At 37.0% G+C, this 20,200-nt stretch overlaps 4 protein-coding genes across 5 annotated transcripts; 2 read left to right on the top strand and 2 right to left on the bottom strand.

Moving 5' to 3' along the window:
- The first annotated feature begins 3,982 nt into the window (after positions 1-3,982).
- On the top strand, positions 3,983-4,963 carry LOC125200980 (ribulose bisphosphate carboxylase small subunit, chloroplastic-like). Its single transcript, XM_048098834.2, has 3 exons — positions 3,983-4,211; positions 4,301-4,441; positions 4,537-4,963. The coding sequence occupies exons 1-3, from the start codon at positions 4,038-4,040 to the stop codon at positions 4,765-4,767; spliced, it is 546 nt and encodes a 181-aa protein (XP_047954791.1). The 5' UTR covers positions 3,983-4,037; the 3' UTR covers positions 4,768-4,963.
- Positions 4,964-6,605: 1,642 nt separating this feature from the next.
- LOC148932243 (ribulose bisphosphate carboxylase small subunit, chloroplastic-like) lies at positions 6,606-7,558 on the top strand. Its single transcript, XM_048098832.2, has 3 exons — positions 6,606-6,824; positions 6,909-7,049; positions 7,140-7,558. Exons 1-3 carry the CDS (start codon positions 6,651-6,653, stop codon positions 7,368-7,370), a joined length of 546 nt encoding a protein of 181 aa, XP_047954789.2. The 5' UTR covers positions 6,606-6,650; the 3' UTR covers positions 7,371-7,558.
- A 1,840-nt stretch (positions 7,559-9,398) lies between these two features.
- LOC125212253 (DNA ligase (DUF1666)) lies at positions 9,399-12,607 on the bottom strand. Its single transcript, XM_048112399.2, has 6 exons — positions 12,367-12,607; positions 11,900-12,279; positions 11,385-11,732; positions 10,695-11,069; positions 10,277-10,494; positions 9,399-10,153 (listed from the first exon to the last, which is right to left on the bottom strand). Exons 1-6 carry the CDS (start codon positions 12,537-12,539, stop codon positions 9,908-9,910), a joined length of 1,740 nt encoding a protein of 579 aa, XP_047968356.2. The 5' UTR covers positions 12,540-12,607; the 3' UTR covers positions 9,399-9,907.
- A 2,648-nt stretch (positions 12,608-15,255) lies between these two features.
- LOC125214165 (agmatine deiminase-like) lies at positions 15,256-19,191 on the bottom strand. Of its 2 annotated transcripts, XM_048115072.2 has the most exons (11): positions 19,015-19,191; positions 18,769-18,889; positions 18,346-18,459; positions 18,168-18,257; positions 17,983-18,067; positions 17,719-17,774; positions 17,535-17,613; positions 16,870-17,004; positions 16,173-16,405; positions 15,912-16,067; positions 15,256-15,686 (listed from the first exon to the last, which is right to left on the bottom strand). In XM_048115072.2, exons 2-11 carry the CDS (start codon positions 18,886-18,888, stop codon positions 15,600-15,602), a joined length of 1,155 nt encoding a protein of 384 aa, XP_047971029.1. In that variant the 5' UTR covers position 18,889; positions 19,015-19,191; the 3' UTR covers positions 15,256-15,599. The 2 variants fall into 2 exon arrangements, with proteins under 2 accessions (XP_047971029.1, XP_047971036.1); XM_048115079.2 differs by lacking the exon at positions 19,015-19,191 and having other exon boundaries at positions 18,769-18,998.
- Between the last annotated feature and the right edge of the window lie 1,009 nt (positions 19,192-20,200).

The raw sequence follows: 20,200 nt of genomic DNA on the forward strand, positions 1-20,200 counted from the left end.
TTTTCTTTTCTCTTGTTTTTTTTTTTAATCATGGTTCATGCTTTCTGTTATTTAATGGATATGTATGGATGGTTGCTTCTTAAATCAAGCTATATACACACTTAATTTTGCCATTCACAGTGTAACACATTATATACATATATATGAGAAGAGTACAATTTGACATTTCAATTACGATTGGACACACATTATAATAATTTGGTGGAATGATAGTCAATTTGTGGTTTATGCAAATTAATTTGAAAACTAATACGCTAACCACCTTATCTGTAGAGTGATATTTTTGGGTGGCGGTGGTCTACTCCAATGTGGTATATTCGGATAAGAGCTTTGATAAAGTAATTATTGGAGGATCATCTTTTTATTCTTATTGTTTCATTTCATTTTATTTTTTGTTTGGGATCATAACAACTGGGCAAAAATACTTATAAAACCAGTTATAATTCCAAGTTTCCAACTCACCCTACCCCCCACACCGACGCATACGCACGCACACGCACACGCACACGTACGTACGATACTGAGCACCTCCATTGCGTACCCCATGTGCTCGGAAATTTCCGACCATACTCCAAGAACTTTCCGAGCAATAATCCAAAATGCCAAACGCGTCAATTTCTAGCAGAAGAAATAATAGCCGGAAAATATGAAAAATGATGTATATAGCGAGCATTTTCTAAGCACCTTAGTAGTTCTCAAAAATATTTTAACACATTGTTTTTGCGAGGAGGACATGCTTGGAAGTCATAACTATATTATTGGCAACCTTTCTTCCCTTCCCGAGCACTAGTAAGAGCATCCACTATAGGGGCGGCGCGGCGGCCGCCCCGATCGCGGCTAAGCCGCAGCGGGCTATTGCGGTGGACGCGTCCGCCCCGGAGGCGGACGGATTTGGTGGGGCGGAAGGGCTTTCGCCCCGAATGCGGCGAGGACGAGCCGGAGGAGAGAGAAGCGCGGCGGCCGCCGCGGCTATCTATTGCACGGCGAAACCGCCGCGGCGGTCGCCGGATTCCCCTTTTTTTTTTCGAATTTGTAATTGTTTTTTTTATAAATATTCCTCCCATTTTCATCTTCTCTCTACACACATCTTCACACCCATTTCACTTTCTATCCAATTTTTCTATCTCTAAAAATTTGTGGATTTCCATTGCTATTTATGGATGATTTGTGGAATGAAGCATGGGATTATTTGATTCAAGAGGTGCAGAGGGAAGCCGACGAGGAGGATGAGGCGGCGGCGGCTGAATTGGCGGCGGCGGCAATCCCTCGTGAGATTCGTCATCGTCGGACAATCCCACAAGACCATGTCGGAGCGGCTGAGCGGCTTATGGCCGACTACTTTAGCGCTGACCCTCGTTACCTAGCTGAGATTTTTCGTTGGCGTTTCAGAATGTCGCGACCGCTCTTTACCCATATAGCGACGACATTGGCGGACCAGTACGGTTGCTTCACCCTCCGGAGTGATTGCACTGGCCGGATCGGACTGTCTACTTTGCAGAAATGCACCTCTGCAATAAGGCAGCTTGCCTATGCCGGACCGGCTGATATGTTCGACGAATACCTACAGATGGGTGAGACGACTAGTCTAGAGGTGCTCCGGCAGTTTTGTAAGGGCATTCGGGAAGTCTTTGGTCCGGAGTTCCTACGAAAGCCAACCCCTGATGAGTGCCAGAGACTGCTAGATATGCACGGTGCGGTGCAAAGTTTCTCAGGGATGATGGGCAGCATTGATTGCATGCATTGGGAGTGGAAAAACTGCCCGGTGGCGTGGAAAGGCCAGTTCACTACTGGTTTCAAAAGCAAACATCCTTCGATGATCCTGGAAGCCGTTGCTGACTACCGTTTGCGTATTTGGCATGCGTATTTCGGTGTTGCAGGTTCGAACAACGACATCAGCGTTCTGCAGTCGTCGCCTATCTTCAATGATGAGTGTCAGGGAGAGGGTCCAGAGATCAGTTTTGTAGCAAACGGCACGCAGTATCGCAGGGAATACTATTTGATAGATGGAATATACCCTAGCTCGTTGGCCTGTATTCGTCAACACTTCGCCAACCGGCTGGAGCGAAGAGACAATATTTTCCGCGAAAACAAGAGGCTGCTAGGAAAGATGTTGAGCGAGTTTTTGGTGTGCTCCAAGCGCGATGGGCCATTCTACGCTGCCCGACACGAGTTTGGCACGAAGATGATGTCGCGAATATTATGGTAGCATGTATCATATTGCACAATATGATAATAGAAGATGAAGGATTTGCTGCAGAACGTTGGGCACCGGAAGATGGTGCAAGTACAAGTCACGACGTTGCCTCCGCGCCGATACAGATGGGTGTACCACGTAGTAATGAATATCTGATCCAACGTTTCGCTGATATACGCAGGAGCACAACACATGACCAACTCCAGGTCGATTTGATTGAAGAGGTCTGGGCACGTAGGGGAGGCGGCGTAGCGTGAAGAACATGTGTAATTTTCCGTAGATCAAATTTTCGTTGTAATTTTCCCCTCACTTTAATTCGACGAAAATTTAGTTTTCAATTTTAATTTTATTGCACTAGCCGTTTTTATCTAATTATTTTTAGTCCGATAATTTTAATTTTAATTGAAATAAAATATACAAAGAATAAAAATAAAGTGAAATGTGGCTAACAAAAGTGTCCACTATTGCTGCGGAAACTTTTTTTTGTGGCCGTGGACAAATAAAAAGTGGCTATGGACAAAAAACGTAAAAGTGTCCGGCCAAAGTGTCCACTCTATTGTGGATGCTCTTATGTAAAAATATTTAAGTACTTAATTATTTTTCCATTGATGCTTGCACTGTGTTTGCGAAATAGGTTGACGAGTCAAACCATCACCATCTCTGGCGTATGATGGATTTCGGGCATCTAAAATCTTTTTAAGGGAAAAATCAACATTTTATTTTTTTTTCAATTTTTTTTTATCATTTTCGCAATTTCATTTTTATTTCTTTGGGTTTCACTTATAAATAGTGTTTCGTTGTTCTATAATCAGCTATGATCGTTATTAATATATTTCGAATTTGGATTTCACTTATAAATAGTACTCACTCCGTCCCCGAATACTTGACACAGTTTGTCATTTCGGTCCGTCCCCGAATACTTGACACAGTTCACTTTTTTCATTTTTGGTAGTGAACCCCATATTCCACTAACTCATTCCTACTCACATTTATTATAAAACTAATACTTTAAAAGTAGGACCCACATCCCACCAACTTTTTCAACACACTTTCCATTACATTTCTTAAAACCCGTGTCGGGTCAAACCGTGTCAAGTATTCGGGGACGGCGTTATTCTATAATCTGCTATGATCGTTATTAATTTTTTTTCGAATTCAAGAACCTACAATTTCCTTGTTTTCATTAGAAGCTTTTCATATAAATAATTATGTGATATACAAAAATCTAGTTGATAACAACCAGATTAGAAAAACAGAGGAGGCATGACATCACAAAAAATAGCACAAACAAATTGACTCACAAACACAACTACCTTATCCCTGTATAATTTTGTGGTGCAAGAGGTGTGCTCCCCTGTGTCTTCTTCCTTGGATAAGAAATTGATAAAATTGGTGGATTATCTTCTCCTTCTAATCCTAACTATTCTTTTGTTCACAAACAAGCTATCTCAAACAGTTGTTGCATTTGCATACAATTATTGAGCCATTAACTTTAGTTTTCATTAATTGTTATCCAACTGCATCAGTAATTAAGTTACCTAGCACTATTACTACTATTGTTGCTGCTACTAGTGCCACTACTTACTATTATTACTATTACTAATATTAATTTTTTTTGTATTTAGATCAGAAAAATAATTTCCCAGCAATTAATTTATTGCACTCTAAGTTGAAGTGTGTCACCCCACGATATCCATCCAAATCTTCCCAAGATGGAATAGAGGCCTCAAGTTCAAATCTGCAGAGAGCACAGCCAAGAAGAGGGCTATGGCTATAAAAGGTGGGGAAATATGCAACATTGAACAAACTGTGTGAGAAGCAAAACAACTCTTTTGAGAGAGAAATGGCATCCTCAATGATCTCCACCGCCGCCATGGCTGCCCGCTCTGCCCCTGCTCAAGCCAGCATGGTGGCTCCTTTCACCGGACTCAAGTCCGCCTCCGCCTTCCCCACCACCCGCAAGACCGCCGACATCACCACCATCGCCAACAATGGCGGCAGAGTCTCATGCATGAAGGTTCCATTTCATCTCCAAAACATCTATTTTTATGCGACAGAGAAAGTATAATTAATTATTATATGTATAAATGTGTGTACATAATATAGGTGTGGCCCACTGAGGGACTGAAGAAGTTCGAGACATTGTCGTACTTGCCACCACTAACAAGGGAGCAACTCTTGAAGCAAGTCGACTTCCTTATCCGCACTGGTCTCATTCCTTGCCTCGAATTCGAGTTGGATCCAAAGGTACTTTTAGTTCCATTTTCTTTTTTTTTATTTATTAATATTAGTAAAAATTTCTAGTTCCATCACTGACTATATTATAAAATACAATATTGTAGAATGCGTTCCCGCACCGTGAGAACAACAGGTCCCCAGGATACTATGACGGAAGGTACTGGACAATGTGGAAGCTGCCCATGTTCGGGTGCACTGACCCAGTCCAGGTCCTCAAGGAGCTCGATGAGGCCGCCACCCAACACCAGGATGCCTTTATCAGAATCATCGGATTCGACAACAACCGTCAGGTGCAGATCGTCAGTTTCATCGCCCACAGGCCCCCGGGCTACTAAGCATTGGTTTCTCCTCTCTCCATGATTTCACGAGGCTGTGAAAATGGATGCTAGGGTTTTCCTACCTTTTAATTTGTACCCAAACTTGTTTTGTGAACTTTCTTCGATGGAATATATTAGCATAAATATCATATCATCAACAATCATTGTTCTTTTTTTATTTTTAATAATGCATATTTGTTTTTAATTTCTTGTATGTGAGGATCTCGTCTTCATCATCTTCAACCCTTATTAATTCTCGTTCATGCTTGATGTTTTAATGTAAGTGGTTCAACAAGTAATTCCGATCGATCTTATAGATATCGATGTTTAATTAAATGTCTTCCGATTAGACAATATTTGCGATGTGCTCAAATAACGATCGACACATGCCGAAACGATGCCTGAATATTTGATTATTCCATCAATGATCTAGGGCAAAATAATCTTCTAATAGCCCTCCTCGCGGTATTGGTGAATGTACGACCTTGGAGCAACAACAACACTCGATATATTGAACAATATAATTGTATTGTGTATCTCTCTTCGGATTAGTCTGTCCGTCATTAAGAATTTCGGTTCACTTTTACTATAAATGGTAGGTAGGTCCCACGTGCCACTAACTCATTATTTCACTCATATTTTATTATACAATTAATAGAACATACAAATTCCACTATTTTTTTACCCACTTTCCTTTATACTAGTATTTATTAAAATCTATGTCAAACACAAATGAGACTTCTAATGGCGGATTGAGTGAATAATTTTTATGGGATATAGAATGGATAAAATGAAAGTGAAAATATGGTGGTATTTATTGAATTTGGAATTTAAATTAAAAAAAAAATTACACTTAACCACCACTCCTTAAACCAACCCCAGGCGCCGCATATTTCAAATTCAGGCCATTTTTGTTACATTGAGCATTAAAATCTGTCACCATCAAAATTTGGGCATCAATTAACTATCCGCTAACGGATAATATTAGAGAAATTTGATCACAAAGACATATGCCACATGCATCTTCGAACTAGATGAATGTTAATGTAATACCCAGTTCAAATTTCGGAGGGAGCAGATATTTTATATTTATTCATTCAGTTCTTAATTTATTAATTTTATGCTTACTTTTTAATCATTTTTTGAAAAATCTAATTCTCACTTTATCTGATACACACTATCTATACACTAATGAATGTAGATGCAGTCGGACGGGGTTAACGGTTACTCTATGTTCCTTTTCTATTTTTTTTCATTTTATTATGTAGTACTCCTTTTATTTATGATTAATTGATCTATTTTGATATCTTAGGTTGTCTACAATTCGATGGATAATTTATTTTTTTTCTTTATAAATGGATTTCACAATCTAGTAACTTATTCCTTTCACACTCTATTATAAAACTATGTATAAAATGAATCACATTATTTTTTTCACACACTTTTGTAAAAAAGTCAAATTATTAACTAAAACTAGTAAACCATTTAATAGTGGACAAAGGAATGTAGTATTTGGTTTAATAGAAAACTATACTTATAAATTACAAGTATAAAACCAACTACTTATCTTCTCTTATTTTCAAAAATATTAATAAAAATAGAAATTAACATTGAATAGTCAAATTAGCCATGCCGATTAATTTTAGTGCCACGTGGCGTTCTCTCAAGGCCGCACAGCGATAAGGCACCAATCCATCCGTATGTGGTCGCAAAAGGTTGAAATGTCACCGCACACTATATCCGACGGCCAAACTCCACCAAAATCTCCCAATATCAAATCCGATCCGCACGATCACAATCTGCCTAGAGCAACAAGAAGAGAGCTATGGCACTATAAAACATAGGGAAATGCAGCCCAAATATGTGAGAATTGAGAAGTAACAAACTCTTTTTAGAGAGAAATGGCATCCTCAATGATCTCCACTGCCGCCGTGGCCGCCCGCTCCGCCCCTGCTCAAGCCAGCATGGTGGCTCCTTTCACCGGACTCAAGTCCATCTCCGCCTTCCCCACCACCCGCAAGACCGCTGACATCACCACCATCGCCAACAACGGCGGCAGAGTCTCATGCATGAAGGTTCCATTTCATGTCTAACATCTACTTTTATGCGACAGATGGAGTATTATTAATTATTATACTTATAAATGAGTGCATATATAGGTGTGGCCCACTGAGGGACTGAAGAAGTTCGAGACATTGTCGTACTTGCCACCACTAACAAGGGAGCAACTCTTGAAGCAAGTCGACTTCCTTATCCGCACTGGTCTCATTCCTTGCCTCGAATTCGAGTTGGACCCAAAGGTACTTTTTAATTTCATTTTGTTTTATTATTAATATTAGTAAAAGTTTCTAGTTCCATCACTGACTATATTATAAAATACAATATTGTAGAATGCATTCCCGCACCGTGAGAACAACAGGTCCCCAGGATACTATGACGGAAGGTACTGGACAATGTGGAAGCTGCCCATGTTCGGGTGCACTGACCCAGTCCAGGTCCTCAAGGAGCTCGATGAGGCCGCCACCCAACACCAGGATGCCTTCATCAGAATCATCGGATTCGACAACAACCGTCAGGTGCAGATCGTCAGTTTCATCGCCCACAGGCCCCCGGGCTACTAAGCATTTTATGGTCCTTTTCGAAACCATGGATTTTATTTCATGAGGACGACTTGTTTGTATATTTTCATTTATTTTTTGTACCCAATTTGTGAATTTCCTTATTCCGTTTCTATTCTGGATTCCTATGGAATAGGATTTGAATGTATGAGGATAAATATGCATCAATAATCATTGTTTTACCCAATAAATTCATGTTTTCTTTTCCTTTTGTTAAAATCTATATATTTAGTGAAAGAAGATTAAATAACATATATAATTAATATACCTTATATCCATGCATATATTTTAGTGGTGATGCTCTCTTATATGTTATTTTAGTTGGATAAGAAATTGATAAAAATTAGTGGGTCATTTTCTTTGGTGGTGAAAGAACATAATATAACACAAATAAGATCGTAGAAATTAAAGCTGGAAGTATCTTCGACCTATTTAGTTTTGTTAGTTGTTGCTAGTATATCATTTATTTAATACTCCCTCCATCCCACTTTAGGAGTCCCGGTTGATCAATTTTGGATGTCCCGCTTTAGGAGTCCCGGTTAGAATAAATTAATAAAAAAATACCTACAAAGTGTTAAAAGTGGGTCATAACATCCACTACAATTAATAAAAAAGTGTTAAAAATGGGTCCCAACATCCACTACAATATTTATTTATTACATAATTAAACACTTTTTTCTTAAAACATGTGCCCGACTCAACCGGGACTCCTAAAGTGGGACGGAGGGAGTATAAAAAATTACTAGGGTACGTATCCTAGAACTTCATCCATCAAATTATGCAGGGTATTTGTTTAAAGAATTATTAATTATCTAGACTTTAGTCCTCAAAAGTGAACTTTCTCTTAGGAGTATATGATGATGATATTTCAAAATGAAAATATGTTTTTAATAAAGATAGATTTGATTCGGTGAGAGAGAGACAAGTTCTACCTCTGTTTGCAGTGGTACAACAAATGAGATTTTAGAAGATTTGAGAACACAATTCTATGGATATGAACAGAGTAACATAACTTATAGTCTTAAATAATCATAAAGATTTGAGAGCATAGTACTATGGATAAGAACAGAGTAACATAACTTATTGTCTTTATAATCATTCTCAAACATACAATTAATAATCACGAGGGCGAAAATGACCTAAGTGATAGTAGTACTCCCTCCGTTTCAAGAAAGATGATCCCTTTTTTGGGCGACACGAGATTTTATGCAAATTTATTTTGTGTGTTGAGAGGAGAGAGTAAAATAAGAGAGGGGGAATAAAGTAGAGATAAAAGTGTTTCCATTTTAAGTAATGAGTCATCTTAATTGGGACAAATTAAAAAGAAAAGTGGGTCATCTTTAATGGGATGGGGGGAGTACTTTTTTTCTTTGAGGCAACTAATCATTGTGCAATTATTTGAAAATCAACTTTCGCAATTTCACTACTATCGGGTGAATGTTTAAACTTCTAGTAGTAGTGAAAGAAATTATTTAGAAAATCAACTTTCAAAATTTCACTAATATCGGATTAATGCATAAATTTCCCCTATTAGTTCATACTTTTCAGGGATAGAGGGAGTAGAGAATATAGTTGTACATAGGATCATGTCCAAATGCATCTGAGCCTTATATGTTAAGACCAAATATTGAATGTTAGATCTAAATTTTGATGGTCGGGATTAAAAATATGTAGAATCTATATACGGTTCAAAATGAATATCTATTTGAAAGCAAATCCATAAAAATTAAGGGTATATAGATCTACATTGAACATTATACTCAAATTCTATATTAACGACATAAGATCTTATATCGCACAATCTAAATTCGATCTTAGTTAACATATAAAATGTGGTTAACCCATAATTTGTACACTTCTATCTAAGTAGCAAAATTCGTCCCTGTATAGAGAAGACTCACATTATAGTACACTTCTATCTAAGTAGCAAAATTTGTACATCAAAGCATATGTGCTCCTAAAATATAGTAAATGATATACTCCACTTTTCATGTAATAAAATGTGTATATGCAAAATGCATGTGCACTTCATACAAATAATATTTCGAAACCTCATTATTATTCCGACAAAAGTAATTCCATAAAGTACAATCTACACGTCATACATATATGACTTATCATTTCCTAAAAAACAAATAAACTAGCTAAGATCCTTATTGCTTTTACCTGCATAAATGCCCCCACCATTTCATTTTGCTCTGCAATCAGCATCAATTTTGCAGCCTTGCTTTTATCCCTCAATTAAATAGATAAGTCCTCCCATAAAAAGATAAAGGCCACTAAAGCTAACATTGTCTCAATCCAATCTTCATTCTTTCCTTGCTCATCAAACCCTTTATCCACCCCACCACCACATGCAACCAATCCTATTATAGAATAAAGAATCTTGGTGGTGAATCATACATATGTAAAGTGATGGGGTGTATATATCTAGTGGGAGGGATATGTGTTAGGTTAAGTATATTTGAAAAGTATATGCATGGGAAAGTGATGCATTCAGATTCAGCATCTAGTCATGAAATCTTGCTTTATTAATTAACTCAATGAGCTGGGAAGAAAAGTGGGGAGGAATCTCTCTGCAGTTTCCCATCTGAGACTCTAACTTTAGTCATCTTGTTTTCACACCAATGCAGTTGGTCACCATTCAACACCCCCATCCTCAGCACCCTCGACACGATTTTGAGATCGATCTGAGCCATCAAGATCGCTATCTCCTCCTCCGCCTTCAACTTCCTCTTCCTCAGGCACTTCCCCGACCTCCTCAGCTCCTGCAGCTTCGCCTTTTTCTGGCCAAATGGAATAGAAAAATGTCAAAGTTAATGATATAGAATGTCTATTTTTTGAAAGTTGACCAGATGTTGACCATACTTCGTGGTTTTTGCAACAATTTGTCCAATTATATTTTTTACCTTTTTGTTCACTTTCTTGAGCAAGAGGAGGAGGGTTGCATCCGCGGATCCCTTTCTGTTTCGCTTGAACAAATCCGCGAGGATTTGGTAATGATTCTTCTTGTCTTGTTTGAGGAAATCCATGAATGTTCTTATCGATTCTTCCATGATTTGGAGAAACGAACCCGATGGGATTCTCGATCCCGACCCCTCTTCTTTCTTCTCGGGATCCTCAGAATCTATCAACAAAATCAACAATCACGAATAAATTTACTTGTTGTTAATCAATACTAACTTCATCCACAAAAAAATAATCTTATTTTTTTCATTTTATCAAATTTTGTCTTAAAATTAGTCTCGTCCGCAACCAAAATTATTTTTTATAGACGAGGTAGTAAAATTGTGAAAAAAAACTAAAATCACTATATAAGACTGGTACCTCGATATTCTGGAACTTGCAGGAGTTTTGGAGCCAAACTCCTCATCCGGGCGTAGATATCAGGGCGGCGGCCGTGCTCGTAGGGCTCGTTCTCGACGTAGCGCTGGAGCAGCACCTGGAACTGCTGGAACTGCTGTGCCACGTAGGCGGGGCATCCCGGGTCGAACTCGCGCCGCGATGCCCGGAGCCGCTGGAAGTAGCTGTAGTTCCAGTTGAGAGCCTCCCATGTCAAGCATATCTGCGCCACGTAAGCAGATTCCAGCTCGCGATACGGATTCTGTCGATATTCCGTTGATCTCTGGCTCCTTGTCCGTATCTTGTGCGCGATCCTCTCCGATATCGATCTCGGGCACGCCTGGATCGACCTCAACGACTCTGCAAATAAAAATTTAGCAAAATTTTAACGCGTGAAATAATTACTACTCCATCCATCCCAATTTAGTTGATACAAAACTTTTAGGCACGGAGATTAAGAAATTGTGATGAATAAATTAAGTGAAAGTAAAATAAAATAGGAAAGATAAAAAAGTAAGAGGGGTAAGGAAAGAAGTAGATGTTGAAATAAAGTAAGTGATGAGATATTTTGTTTTTTTTTTGTTAATAAGGGAAAAGACTCATAATTGTTGGACGAAAGTTGCGGTTTAATTCGCTACTTTTTAAAATTATGATTTAAATGACAATTTTCTTTACCGGTTTCGGAGAGTTTTTGGGCGGAGATTCGGTCGAGAAAGAGCATTTCTTCGTCGTATTTATGAAAAACGGCGTAGGATTCCCACTTGGGGCAGCTCCGCCTCGACGAGGAGGAGAAGGGGTCTTCGGTGGCGGAGTCGCGGCAGTGGATTGAGCTCCGCCATTCGGAAGAGTCTTTCGACGTCGATCCGATGGTGAAACTGTCGCCGAACATCTCCCTCTCATCGTCTTCTCTCACTAGTTTCTTCCCCAGCTCGGCCGCCGCCGGCTGGAAAACCAGATATTTCTCCTCTTCCCTCAAATCACTCGCCGCCGCCGCCTGCCGCTGTCCGTGCTTCTCCGCCGGAACTGCACGGTCATAAGTCATAACCTAATTTAATTACTTCTCATTTAATTTTTTAGAAAAATCATAAAATTTAATCAAATTCTGGTAAATGTCACAATTTTAAAAATCACTAAGAAAAATTATGTAATTTGGATTTGTTCGCAGTTAAGGCGAATATAAAAAAATTGACCTTGATGAATGTGATTAATGTCATTATTACTAGGCATGAAGCTTGTATCTCTGAATCCTGAGGTGGGACCGATTTCGTTTGTTTCGGAATCGTACGATGAAGAATCCGTATCTCTTGCAATAATCTCCTCTTCCTCTTCCTCTTCCTCTTCCTCTTCCTCTTCGTCGTCATCATCGTCGTCTTCATATGTAGAAGCTTCGGAAGCTGCTGTGGCGTAGCCACTTTCTTCGCTATCACCATCGCCTACCAAAACCTCTTCATCGAACGTCGCGTGTTGATTCACGAACGCGACCGGCTTAACGGCGTAGTAGTCATTTTCCTCTTCTTCTCCTTCAACTTCCTCGTCGGAGAAGGCGGCGAATTCGTAACCGTCTTGATTCCTACACGACAAAATAACGTATATATTCATGCATGAAATGAATTAATTATCGAATTTATTTGTATTTAGTAATTAAGTTGGTAATTACCTTTGGAAGAAGGGATTGCCGCCGAAGAAGATGAACAATTTAGCAAGAAAAATGGAGGTGAAGTGGAAGAAGATGAAGATGAGGAAGAAGGAGGAAGAGAGATTGCAGAAAAGTGTGACAAATGTTTGCGTTGGAATTGGGATTGGAAATGAAGATTGAATGATCATAAGCATTTTCTTAATTGCTAAGAGATATGGGCTCTCCACTTATCTTTGTATAAAGCAATTCAAAGTTGGGTATGCAAAAGTGAGACCCTTTATTTTGCTTTAATTTTGGTGGTGGCGACAATCTTTATTTTTAACTTACCTAAAGATCAATGCCGAGTGATAAGACGGATATGTCCTTGTTGTGTTCTTTAAGTGTAAATCACTCCATTTTTAGAACTTATTCTCAGCTCTTGCTTAAGCAAAGCTAAAATCTTCTCTGGTTTTCTGAACGACAGTATGAAGTTAATATGTTTACGAAAAAGTTTTAAAATATGGCGTAAAGTTTTTTTAAAGAAAAAGAAGAAACTCGTTTGAAATCAATGAAGATTTGGTAGTTAAAGGAAACATTTATTTTTCAACTAGAAAATAAAGTAAAAGAGAAAAAAGAAGTAGAGATATATATTATTTTCATTTTAGAAAATATGTTCTACTTCAAAATTGTGGAAAAGGAAGAGAAGGAAAATCAATTGCATGCGAAGTTGATTAAAAACTAGCTACTACTAACATTGAGACGTTACAAACTTTAGATTTTGAGTTTGAAATTTAGAAACCACTTCCCCCCATATAAGAAAAACGCTCAATTTAAGAAGATACTGTATTAATTAGAGAAGACGTTGTGGATTAGTTTTCTTTCAGGAGGATTATTATTCACACACTATATTTGATTGACACTTAATTATTCATGAATCTCAAATATTCCAAACTCTAAAGTACTCACCCCTCCATCATCCTCAAATAGATATTATGTCTTCCATTTTAGTATGTCCGCGAATAGTAGTCCCGTTCATTTTGGTATAATAAATATTAGGGTCTCACATTCACTAACTCATTTTATTTAAAACTAATACTACAAATAAGACTATATTCTACTAACTTTTTTCTAGAGTATTACTTTTCTTAACATTTCTTAAAATTCGTGTCATCAAAAAAGCAATTACCAGATTCCTCTATGTCCCACAAAAAAGTAAGTATAGAATCCGAAAAGTGGATGGGGTAGGGCAGCGAATTATGTCATTTTTCATGTTATAATCATCTAACTTGTTAATGGGACGTAACATAGCAAAAATGTCGAAATTGTTCGTTAACATAAATTAAAAAAAGGCTTTTTCTACACACTGTATTTTTTAGTTTTTGTAGTTATAAGGTTGACGGTTATAATATTGTATAGTTCTTTTGCTATTCCATTTTAATTCCCTTTATTTCAGGCCAAAAATTTAATATGGTTGTTTGTAATTTACTTAATTGATAATAGTAGTATATATTTTCATGTTTAAATATACTTAATTGTGTGTTAATTTGGTCAAAAAATGATAATTAAGTAAAGTTAACCGTTTTATCATATTTATTTAGTGAGAGCATAGAGAGACATCCCATGCACCCCAAGGCCAACTCGGCAAATAAAAATAGGGAGAACCTATTAATGTGCTTTAGGAATACATAAAAAGGACATAAAATCTTGTATCATAGCTAATAATATATTAATAGTTTTAAAGACAAAATTCCTTGATTTTAAGAAAAGCAACCTATGTGCTGATGTGCAGAAACTAAATTAATCATATATTATGCATATATAGTGAAAACAAAAATGAAAAGGAGAGTCCAAAACCTAGCAACACGCATCCCTTTAATTTTATGTACTACTATATGACTCTTTACAAAAGAATGGCTATTAAAATAACAGCTAACTGTAACGCTATTATACTATTAAAATTAGCAGACGTTTTTGGAAAATTATTTCAGTAATTAATATATTTACTAATAGACAAAGTGATCAGAATTAGAAAATATAAAATCATTAACCTGATTCGAGTTACATTACTAAATTAAACTTGGGGTACCCAGGAGGGAGATGAATCCCTTATTCTGATTAATTAATATTATAAATGAGTGTCAATTATATTTTTTTTATAGTACTAATAGATTTTCTAACGTAACAAAATATTCTAATCAAACTCGTATTCGATGACATGTTACTAATTTTAACAATAATTCAATTGGGATCATTGACCCAACTACAGTAACAAACAGACATAAAATACCTTGGATACTGAATGAGATTATGTCTTTTGAAACTAATAAAAATGAATTTAATCCGACCAGCTTTAGCAGTGGGTCAATGGTTATTGTTAATACTGGGAATCTAATTTACTAACGCATATGCGTTCTTACCTTTCTAAGGTTCCTTTTCAACTTTTAATTTATATAATACTATTATTCTGCTTCAAGTGAATGTATATTGGCAAAATACTATCCTAAAATATTTCAAAAACCAAACAATTCAATCCCAGGTGTCGGCTGCTTTTAGATATAGGTCTTCCACAAAAAATATCGGTTCTACTTTTCTAGGATATGATCCATTCATAAAGCTCCATTCTCGAAAGATGAAAAGTATATTACAATGCTACTTAATCTCAATTATGTCACTTTTTATTTGAGACTGCATTGTAATTTTTATGCATAAAACAATCATTTATATTTATAAGTAATAATTATTATTCACAACAATAGTGACTTCTTATGCAAAAAAATTGTAGTAGTAACTTTTAATCATAAGAACAGTGGCTTTTAATGTAAAAACAGTATCTCTTTCTTAGAGGCCTAGTGAGAAAGCTCACACAATTTTTGTCATACACATGTAGAGTGGTAGAGTTCAAATAAAAATCCATGTTAACATACAAAAATATGAACTAACCATATCCATTTATTTCATAGATCAATGACAAGATTAATTGACGGTTGGAGACACTTACACAACATCGCAATACGAGTCGAATTTCTTCGTACACATGGTGAAGGAGAGCTCACACAAGTTTTCTGCATACATCTATCGTAACATAATATGAATCTCAAAATTGAGATGCATCATCCAAATGCTCAACCTTACAGATTTAATCTACTCAATTTAGATACAGTGCAGATAGAGAAATACAGTCAACAGAAATATGAGAGTGAATTTTGAGTGGTTGGAAGTTATGACTCACTACACTGGAGGCAATGAAAACAATTGCTGCACTTGAAGCTTTAGATTTATGGCGAAGCTGGTTGCTGTTGGGTGATGCAATGTACATTGCCTCCGCCAAGCACAATCTCACGAGCATCTTCGAGTCTGACAATCTGGACTCAGACATCAACCAAATATTATAAGAACTATAAGTCAATGATGAAGGTTGAATATTTAGCTAGGGTGGAGAAAAGCATTGAATTGGTCACTAGCAAATATGGACATGGAGTTGTCTGTATGCAATCAAGGAAGGGTTGTCACAATCTGCAGTTTTGGAAAAGATGAACATAGTCGACTGGTAGCAAGAGATTCATGAAAGTTCGACTGGGAGTCCCTACCTCATAATCTGGAAAGGCCAAAGACAAGACGCGAACAGCTTCATCATCCCACGTCTTATCACCAAATTGAGGGGTGATAATTGCTCTGTTGGCAATATAGAAGTTTACATATGAGGCCGCAAGTCTCGTGCCAGGAAGTCTTGCTTTAGCATCGCCCTGTTGTGTCAATTGGATGAAAGAAAAAAAGTATGAAAAAACATGAGTTTCTAGTTCTGTTGAAGCATAAGACTGTCAAAGGAATGACATAAAAAAATATTCAACCTGCTGTAGTCCATTAGCCTCCTCATCTGTCAAATAGAGTGGTCCTGGCACATGAAGTTTGATGATATCGAATTTTCTACCTTTGGCATCGACTTCACTGGTTAGGACAGAAAGAGCTTCCACCGATCGTTCGTATTGGGGGTCAGACGTATCATCAGTCCATGCCAATAAAACTACACCAGGCCTCGCAAAACAGCACATGCTATCGATGTGCCCGTTAGTGTCATCATCACCTGCAAGATACATAATAATGTTTGAAAATAAATTGTCAAGCTGTGGCATTTTCATGGGGTTAGGATAAGCCTGAGTCAATGAATCTATATGGTTAAGCTCAACTATGTACAGTCAATGTCATCTCTGTTTGCTTTATTCTATTTATTTCTATATAACAGGAAGGATTGAATGTGTCCTCTCTATCGAGGCACATGAGCATAACTAATCCACAATTGAGAGATGTCAATTAATTTCACTATGAAAACCAACTTTTATGTACTTCGATTACTAGCCTCATAGGTTACAAAATCAACTAGTCAACAGGATGGAACAATACAAGTGACGTAGGATATATGTAAATCTAGACCAAACATGTTAATCATCTAGTTACTTGGCCATGAAGAGATGTGTTCATATTGAGCTATTTAGACTTTGGCCCTGAAAATCAAGTAACCAGAAATGCAAGCTGTGAACGAGAGGATACCAAGCAAACCACGAGGCAGCCAGATGACCTTGTTCACTCCAAGGTATGCTTTAAGCTCATCTTCAATTTGTCCCTTGGATAAACCAGGGTTTCTATTTTTATTCAGTAGGCACTCTTCTGTTGTAAGGCAAGTCCCTGAAGGAAGAAAGAAATGATTAATCAGTGTTTTTCTTAAAAAATGTAAAGGATAATAAGTAATGTAAGCACTGGAAGTTTCTATGAAAGCAGATGACTGTTAATGCATGGAGAAATAGTAATCATAAACTATGGAAATAAGAAAGGCTTAGTTATATGTCATATTTATACATAATCAAGAGGCACATATATACATCAATTCTTTCCCCTGCTAATATCTGCCTCAGGCCAATTAATGAGAAGAAGTGCAATAAGTTCTTAAGTAATATGTTGATACTATTAGCTAATAGGTATGTCAATACTTGTATAGAATTTTCTTTTTGCTGCATAACATACAGAGAGAAATTCAGGGAATCCGAATTTGGGGATCATGCCAAAATTCTGAGATTACATAATAATGTCATGGTGGAATATGATCATCCACATACAGCAAAGATAATGATAATAATTCCATTTTCAGGGCAGATAAATCGGTACAAGAGTAAACAAATTCCATAAAGTATGTCAGTACATGAAAGAAGTAAAAAGACCTTCTCCATCAACATGAATGCTTCCACCCTCAAGAATCATAGAATGAGAAAACCTTGGAACATTTTCAATTTCCAGAACCTACAGTGAAAAATGTAAACAAGGAAATTGTGAAGTGATTATTGTAGGTCCAACAAAATAAAGTTGTCCACATCTAATTGCAATTTAAAACTTAATCAAATCAACCTTATGAGCAATAAGTAAGTCAAGGCTCCAATCATCATAACAACCTTCATCCATGCCTAGAAAAGTGGAACATGTTTATTAAAACCTTGGGTAGATGTAGCTAAGATAAATTCATGATATAGACCTTACACCAAATATTGTTTGCACACTGTGAAGATATATCACACCAAAAATTATTTCCACATTGTGGTGATATGAGAACCAAAACCACCAAAAAGTTGAAGTACACTCTTCATAGAAATTGTCACATCCATACTGACTTACCACCATAGCCATTGAAGTTCCAGTCAATTCCTGCAACCTTGCTGCCTAACTTCTCTTTATCTGAGACACTATTTCTGATAACAAACTGCCAAGAAATGATCGCCAGAGGCCCAGAGTCTATAAATACAATTTCAGTAGCAACTAGCAAATGGTAGTGATATGATTTAAACAAGTAAAAGGCTCACCGTTGGGCCGGAGTCACGAAGCCAAGAGTCATTCATGCTCATCTCAACCACCCTGATATGTTCCGGCAAGTGACTACGTGCATTCTTCCACTGTCCAGTAAGGAAGCCTTTTGTTTTTTCAAAGGAATACAGCAAATAATCAGAAGAAAAAAAAAGAAGAAGAAAAAGATTGTCTAACCTGCACAGAACTGGCACATACAGTAACTGGTTCAAATCTTGAAATTGCAGTTGCCACTTTAGTAAAGACGCGTTGAGCATGCACGGCATTATCACGCCAATTGTCTGGCCGTTCCTGTGAATCAAGTGGAGGAGCTAGGATGTGAATTAAGCTATTATGCTCAGTCTACAACTTCCATTGCTATGATGGAGTATTGGAACAGAGTTTAGTTTTATTCATGAGTTTATACATATTTTCTGTAAAAAGTACTTATTCTTAGTACCATCAATTATATGCAATCTACAACTTGTTTGACATGATTGTACAGTACGAAATGAAATTAATAATCTATTTCTCCAAATAAATCACAAGAACACAAACACAGAAGGAAAAGCAGAGTAACAGTATAATGCAAAAGGCAGAAATTGAATGTGAGAGATTCACAGGCCAGCCGATCCAGCAGCGCGAGTGAGGGGCCCACTCGGCGGGCATGTAGTAGCCGTGATCCACCGGACTCCCTTTCAGCTCCATCCTTGCCACCCGCTCTTCCAAATCACTCTTCATACTATGCAGAAATTGTTAATTAGACAGTTCAAATCAATCGATTCAAAGGGTTGATTTGGAATTTACGAAATCAACTTGGTAAATTGAATTTATGTATGAATAATGAAATCGGTGGAAGGAACTTACAGAGGCGGAGATCGAATTGAAATGAGGGGTTTTAGACCTAATAGCTCTGAATCGTAGAATTGTAGCAGCAGTTTGAATTTAAAATTTAGATGTCAGCGAAGAAGTGGGAAAGGAAACGGTAGTGGCAGTGTAGTGGCAGGGGTAAAGTTGTCATTTAGACTGATGAGTAGAATACTGTGTCATCGCAGAAAAAAAAAATAGCCATTCTGTCGTCTCGGCGGTTCCCACACTCCGGCCCAACATATTGTGTCATGAATCTGATTCAGTCATTTTGACGGTCTTCACACTCCGGCCTGACATATTGTGTCATGAATCTGCATGAGATTTTTATGTATTGCCAAAACTATAATTTGTGATTTAAGGGCACAAGCAATAGGGTTGATAAACTCGACCTCCGCGTGTAGTGAGTTTTCCGGCCCTAATGCAGAGAGGAGGCCGCAATTTTCACTGTTGTGCGGCAAGTTTTTCGACGAACATGACGTGGCGGGCCGGTTCCGCCACGGAATCCACCCTGGATTTGTATAATTATTTATTTTATTATTTTTACACTATATATCTCATTCCACACTTTATTTTCATCACACCTTCTCTTCTTATTTATCTCTCTCAAAAAAATAAAAAATAAATCCCGATGGTTCCCCACAAATCCCGGAACATTATTATACAATTGAAATTTAATTAATCTACTTTGTTTCTTTATTCTACCATCTTTTTTTTTAAAATCCTATGTGCTCTTTTATCATAATTCACTTCTTTGCTAATTTATAGGTTATGTGCAAATAGTGCGCAAATTTTCTGTAAAATAATATTTTTATTTTAGTATAATACCCTTTTCAATCAAATAAAGTTCTCCTAAAAACTTTTTTTAAAAAAAAAGGGTAAATTAGTTACAAGTATCACTCGGGGCATTAAAATATTAGCAGTTGATTAACTAAGCTAAGCGTTTATGCACAAGTAGAGAATTGTTATTTGATTATAGAAATTATTACTAGTTGAATAATTATTTTAGAAATATTAATTACTAAAAAAGTTCTCTTGTATGTTGGGAACTAGGTTGGTTTCAGTGAATTAGCTTGATGGTTATATTCAATTATACTCAAGAGTAAGCAACAAACAAAGCACTAATTTAAACGAAGGTATGAAAAACTATTAAAAATATTTAAAATATTTTCAAAAAATTTCCGGC

The sequence above is a fragment of the Salvia hispanica genome, chromosome 2 (genome assembly GCF_029641045.1).
Source record: "Salvia hispanica isolate PSC_SH4W2 chromosome 2, Shi_PSC_v1, whole genome shotgun sequence".
In the NCBI taxonomy this organism is placed as follows: domain Eukaryota; kingdom Viridiplantae; phylum Streptophyta; class Magnoliopsida; order Lamiales; family Lamiaceae; genus Salvia; species Salvia hispanica.

Excerpts from the sequence above, each read along its gene's own strand:
- LOC125200980 (XM_048098834.2), top strand. The coding sequence starts at position 4,038 with ATGGCATCCTCAATGATCTCCACCGCCGCCATGGCTGCCCGCTCTGCC. Across the intron at positions 4,212-4,300 it reads GCAGAGTCTCATGCATGAAG|GTGTGGCCCACTGAGGGACT; the intron begins GTTCCATTTCAT and ends TACATAATATAG. Across the intron at positions 4,442-4,536 it reads AATTCGAGTTGGATCCAAAG|AATGCGTTCCCGCACCGTGA; the intron begins GTACTTTTAGTT and ends ACAATATTGTAG.
- LOC148932243 (XM_048098832.2), top strand. The coding sequence starts at position 6,651 with ATGGCATCCTCAATGATCTCCACTGCCGCCGTGGCCGCCCGCTCCGCC. Across the intron at positions 6,825-6,908 it reads GCAGAGTCTCATGCATGAAG|GTGTGGCCCACTGAGGGACT; the intron begins GTTCCATTTCAT and ends GTGCATATATAG. Across the intron at positions 7,050-7,139 it reads AATTCGAGTTGGACCCAAAG|AATGCATTCCCGCACCGTGA; the intron begins GTACTTTTTAAT and ends ACAATATTGTAG.
- LOC125212253 (XM_048112399.2), bottom strand. The coding sequence starts at position 12,539 with ATGCTTATGATCATTCAATCTTCATTTCCAATCCCAATTCCAACGCAA. Across the intron at positions 12,280-12,366 it reads GGCAATCCCTTCTTCCAAAG|GAATCAAGACGGTTACGAAT; the intron begins GTAATTACCAAC and ends TTTGTCGTGTAG. Across the intron at positions 11,070-11,384 it reads CCAAAAACTCTCCGAAACCG|AGTCGTTGAGGTCGATCCAG; the intron begins GTAAAGAAAATT and ends TTTTATTTGCAG.
- LOC125214165 (XM_048115072.2), bottom strand. The coding sequence starts at position 18,888 with ATGAAGAGTGATTTGGAAGAGCGGGTGGCAAGGATGGAGCTGAAAGGG. Across the intron at positions 18,258-18,345 it reads TATGTGCCAGTTCTGTGCAG|TGGAAGAATGCACGTAGTCA; the intron begins GTTAGACAATCT and ends CTTACTGGACAG. Across the intron at positions 18,068-18,167 it reads TTCGTGACTCCGGCCCAACG|TTTGTTATCAGAAATAGTGT; the intron begins GTGAGCCTTTTA and ends ATTTCTTGGCAG.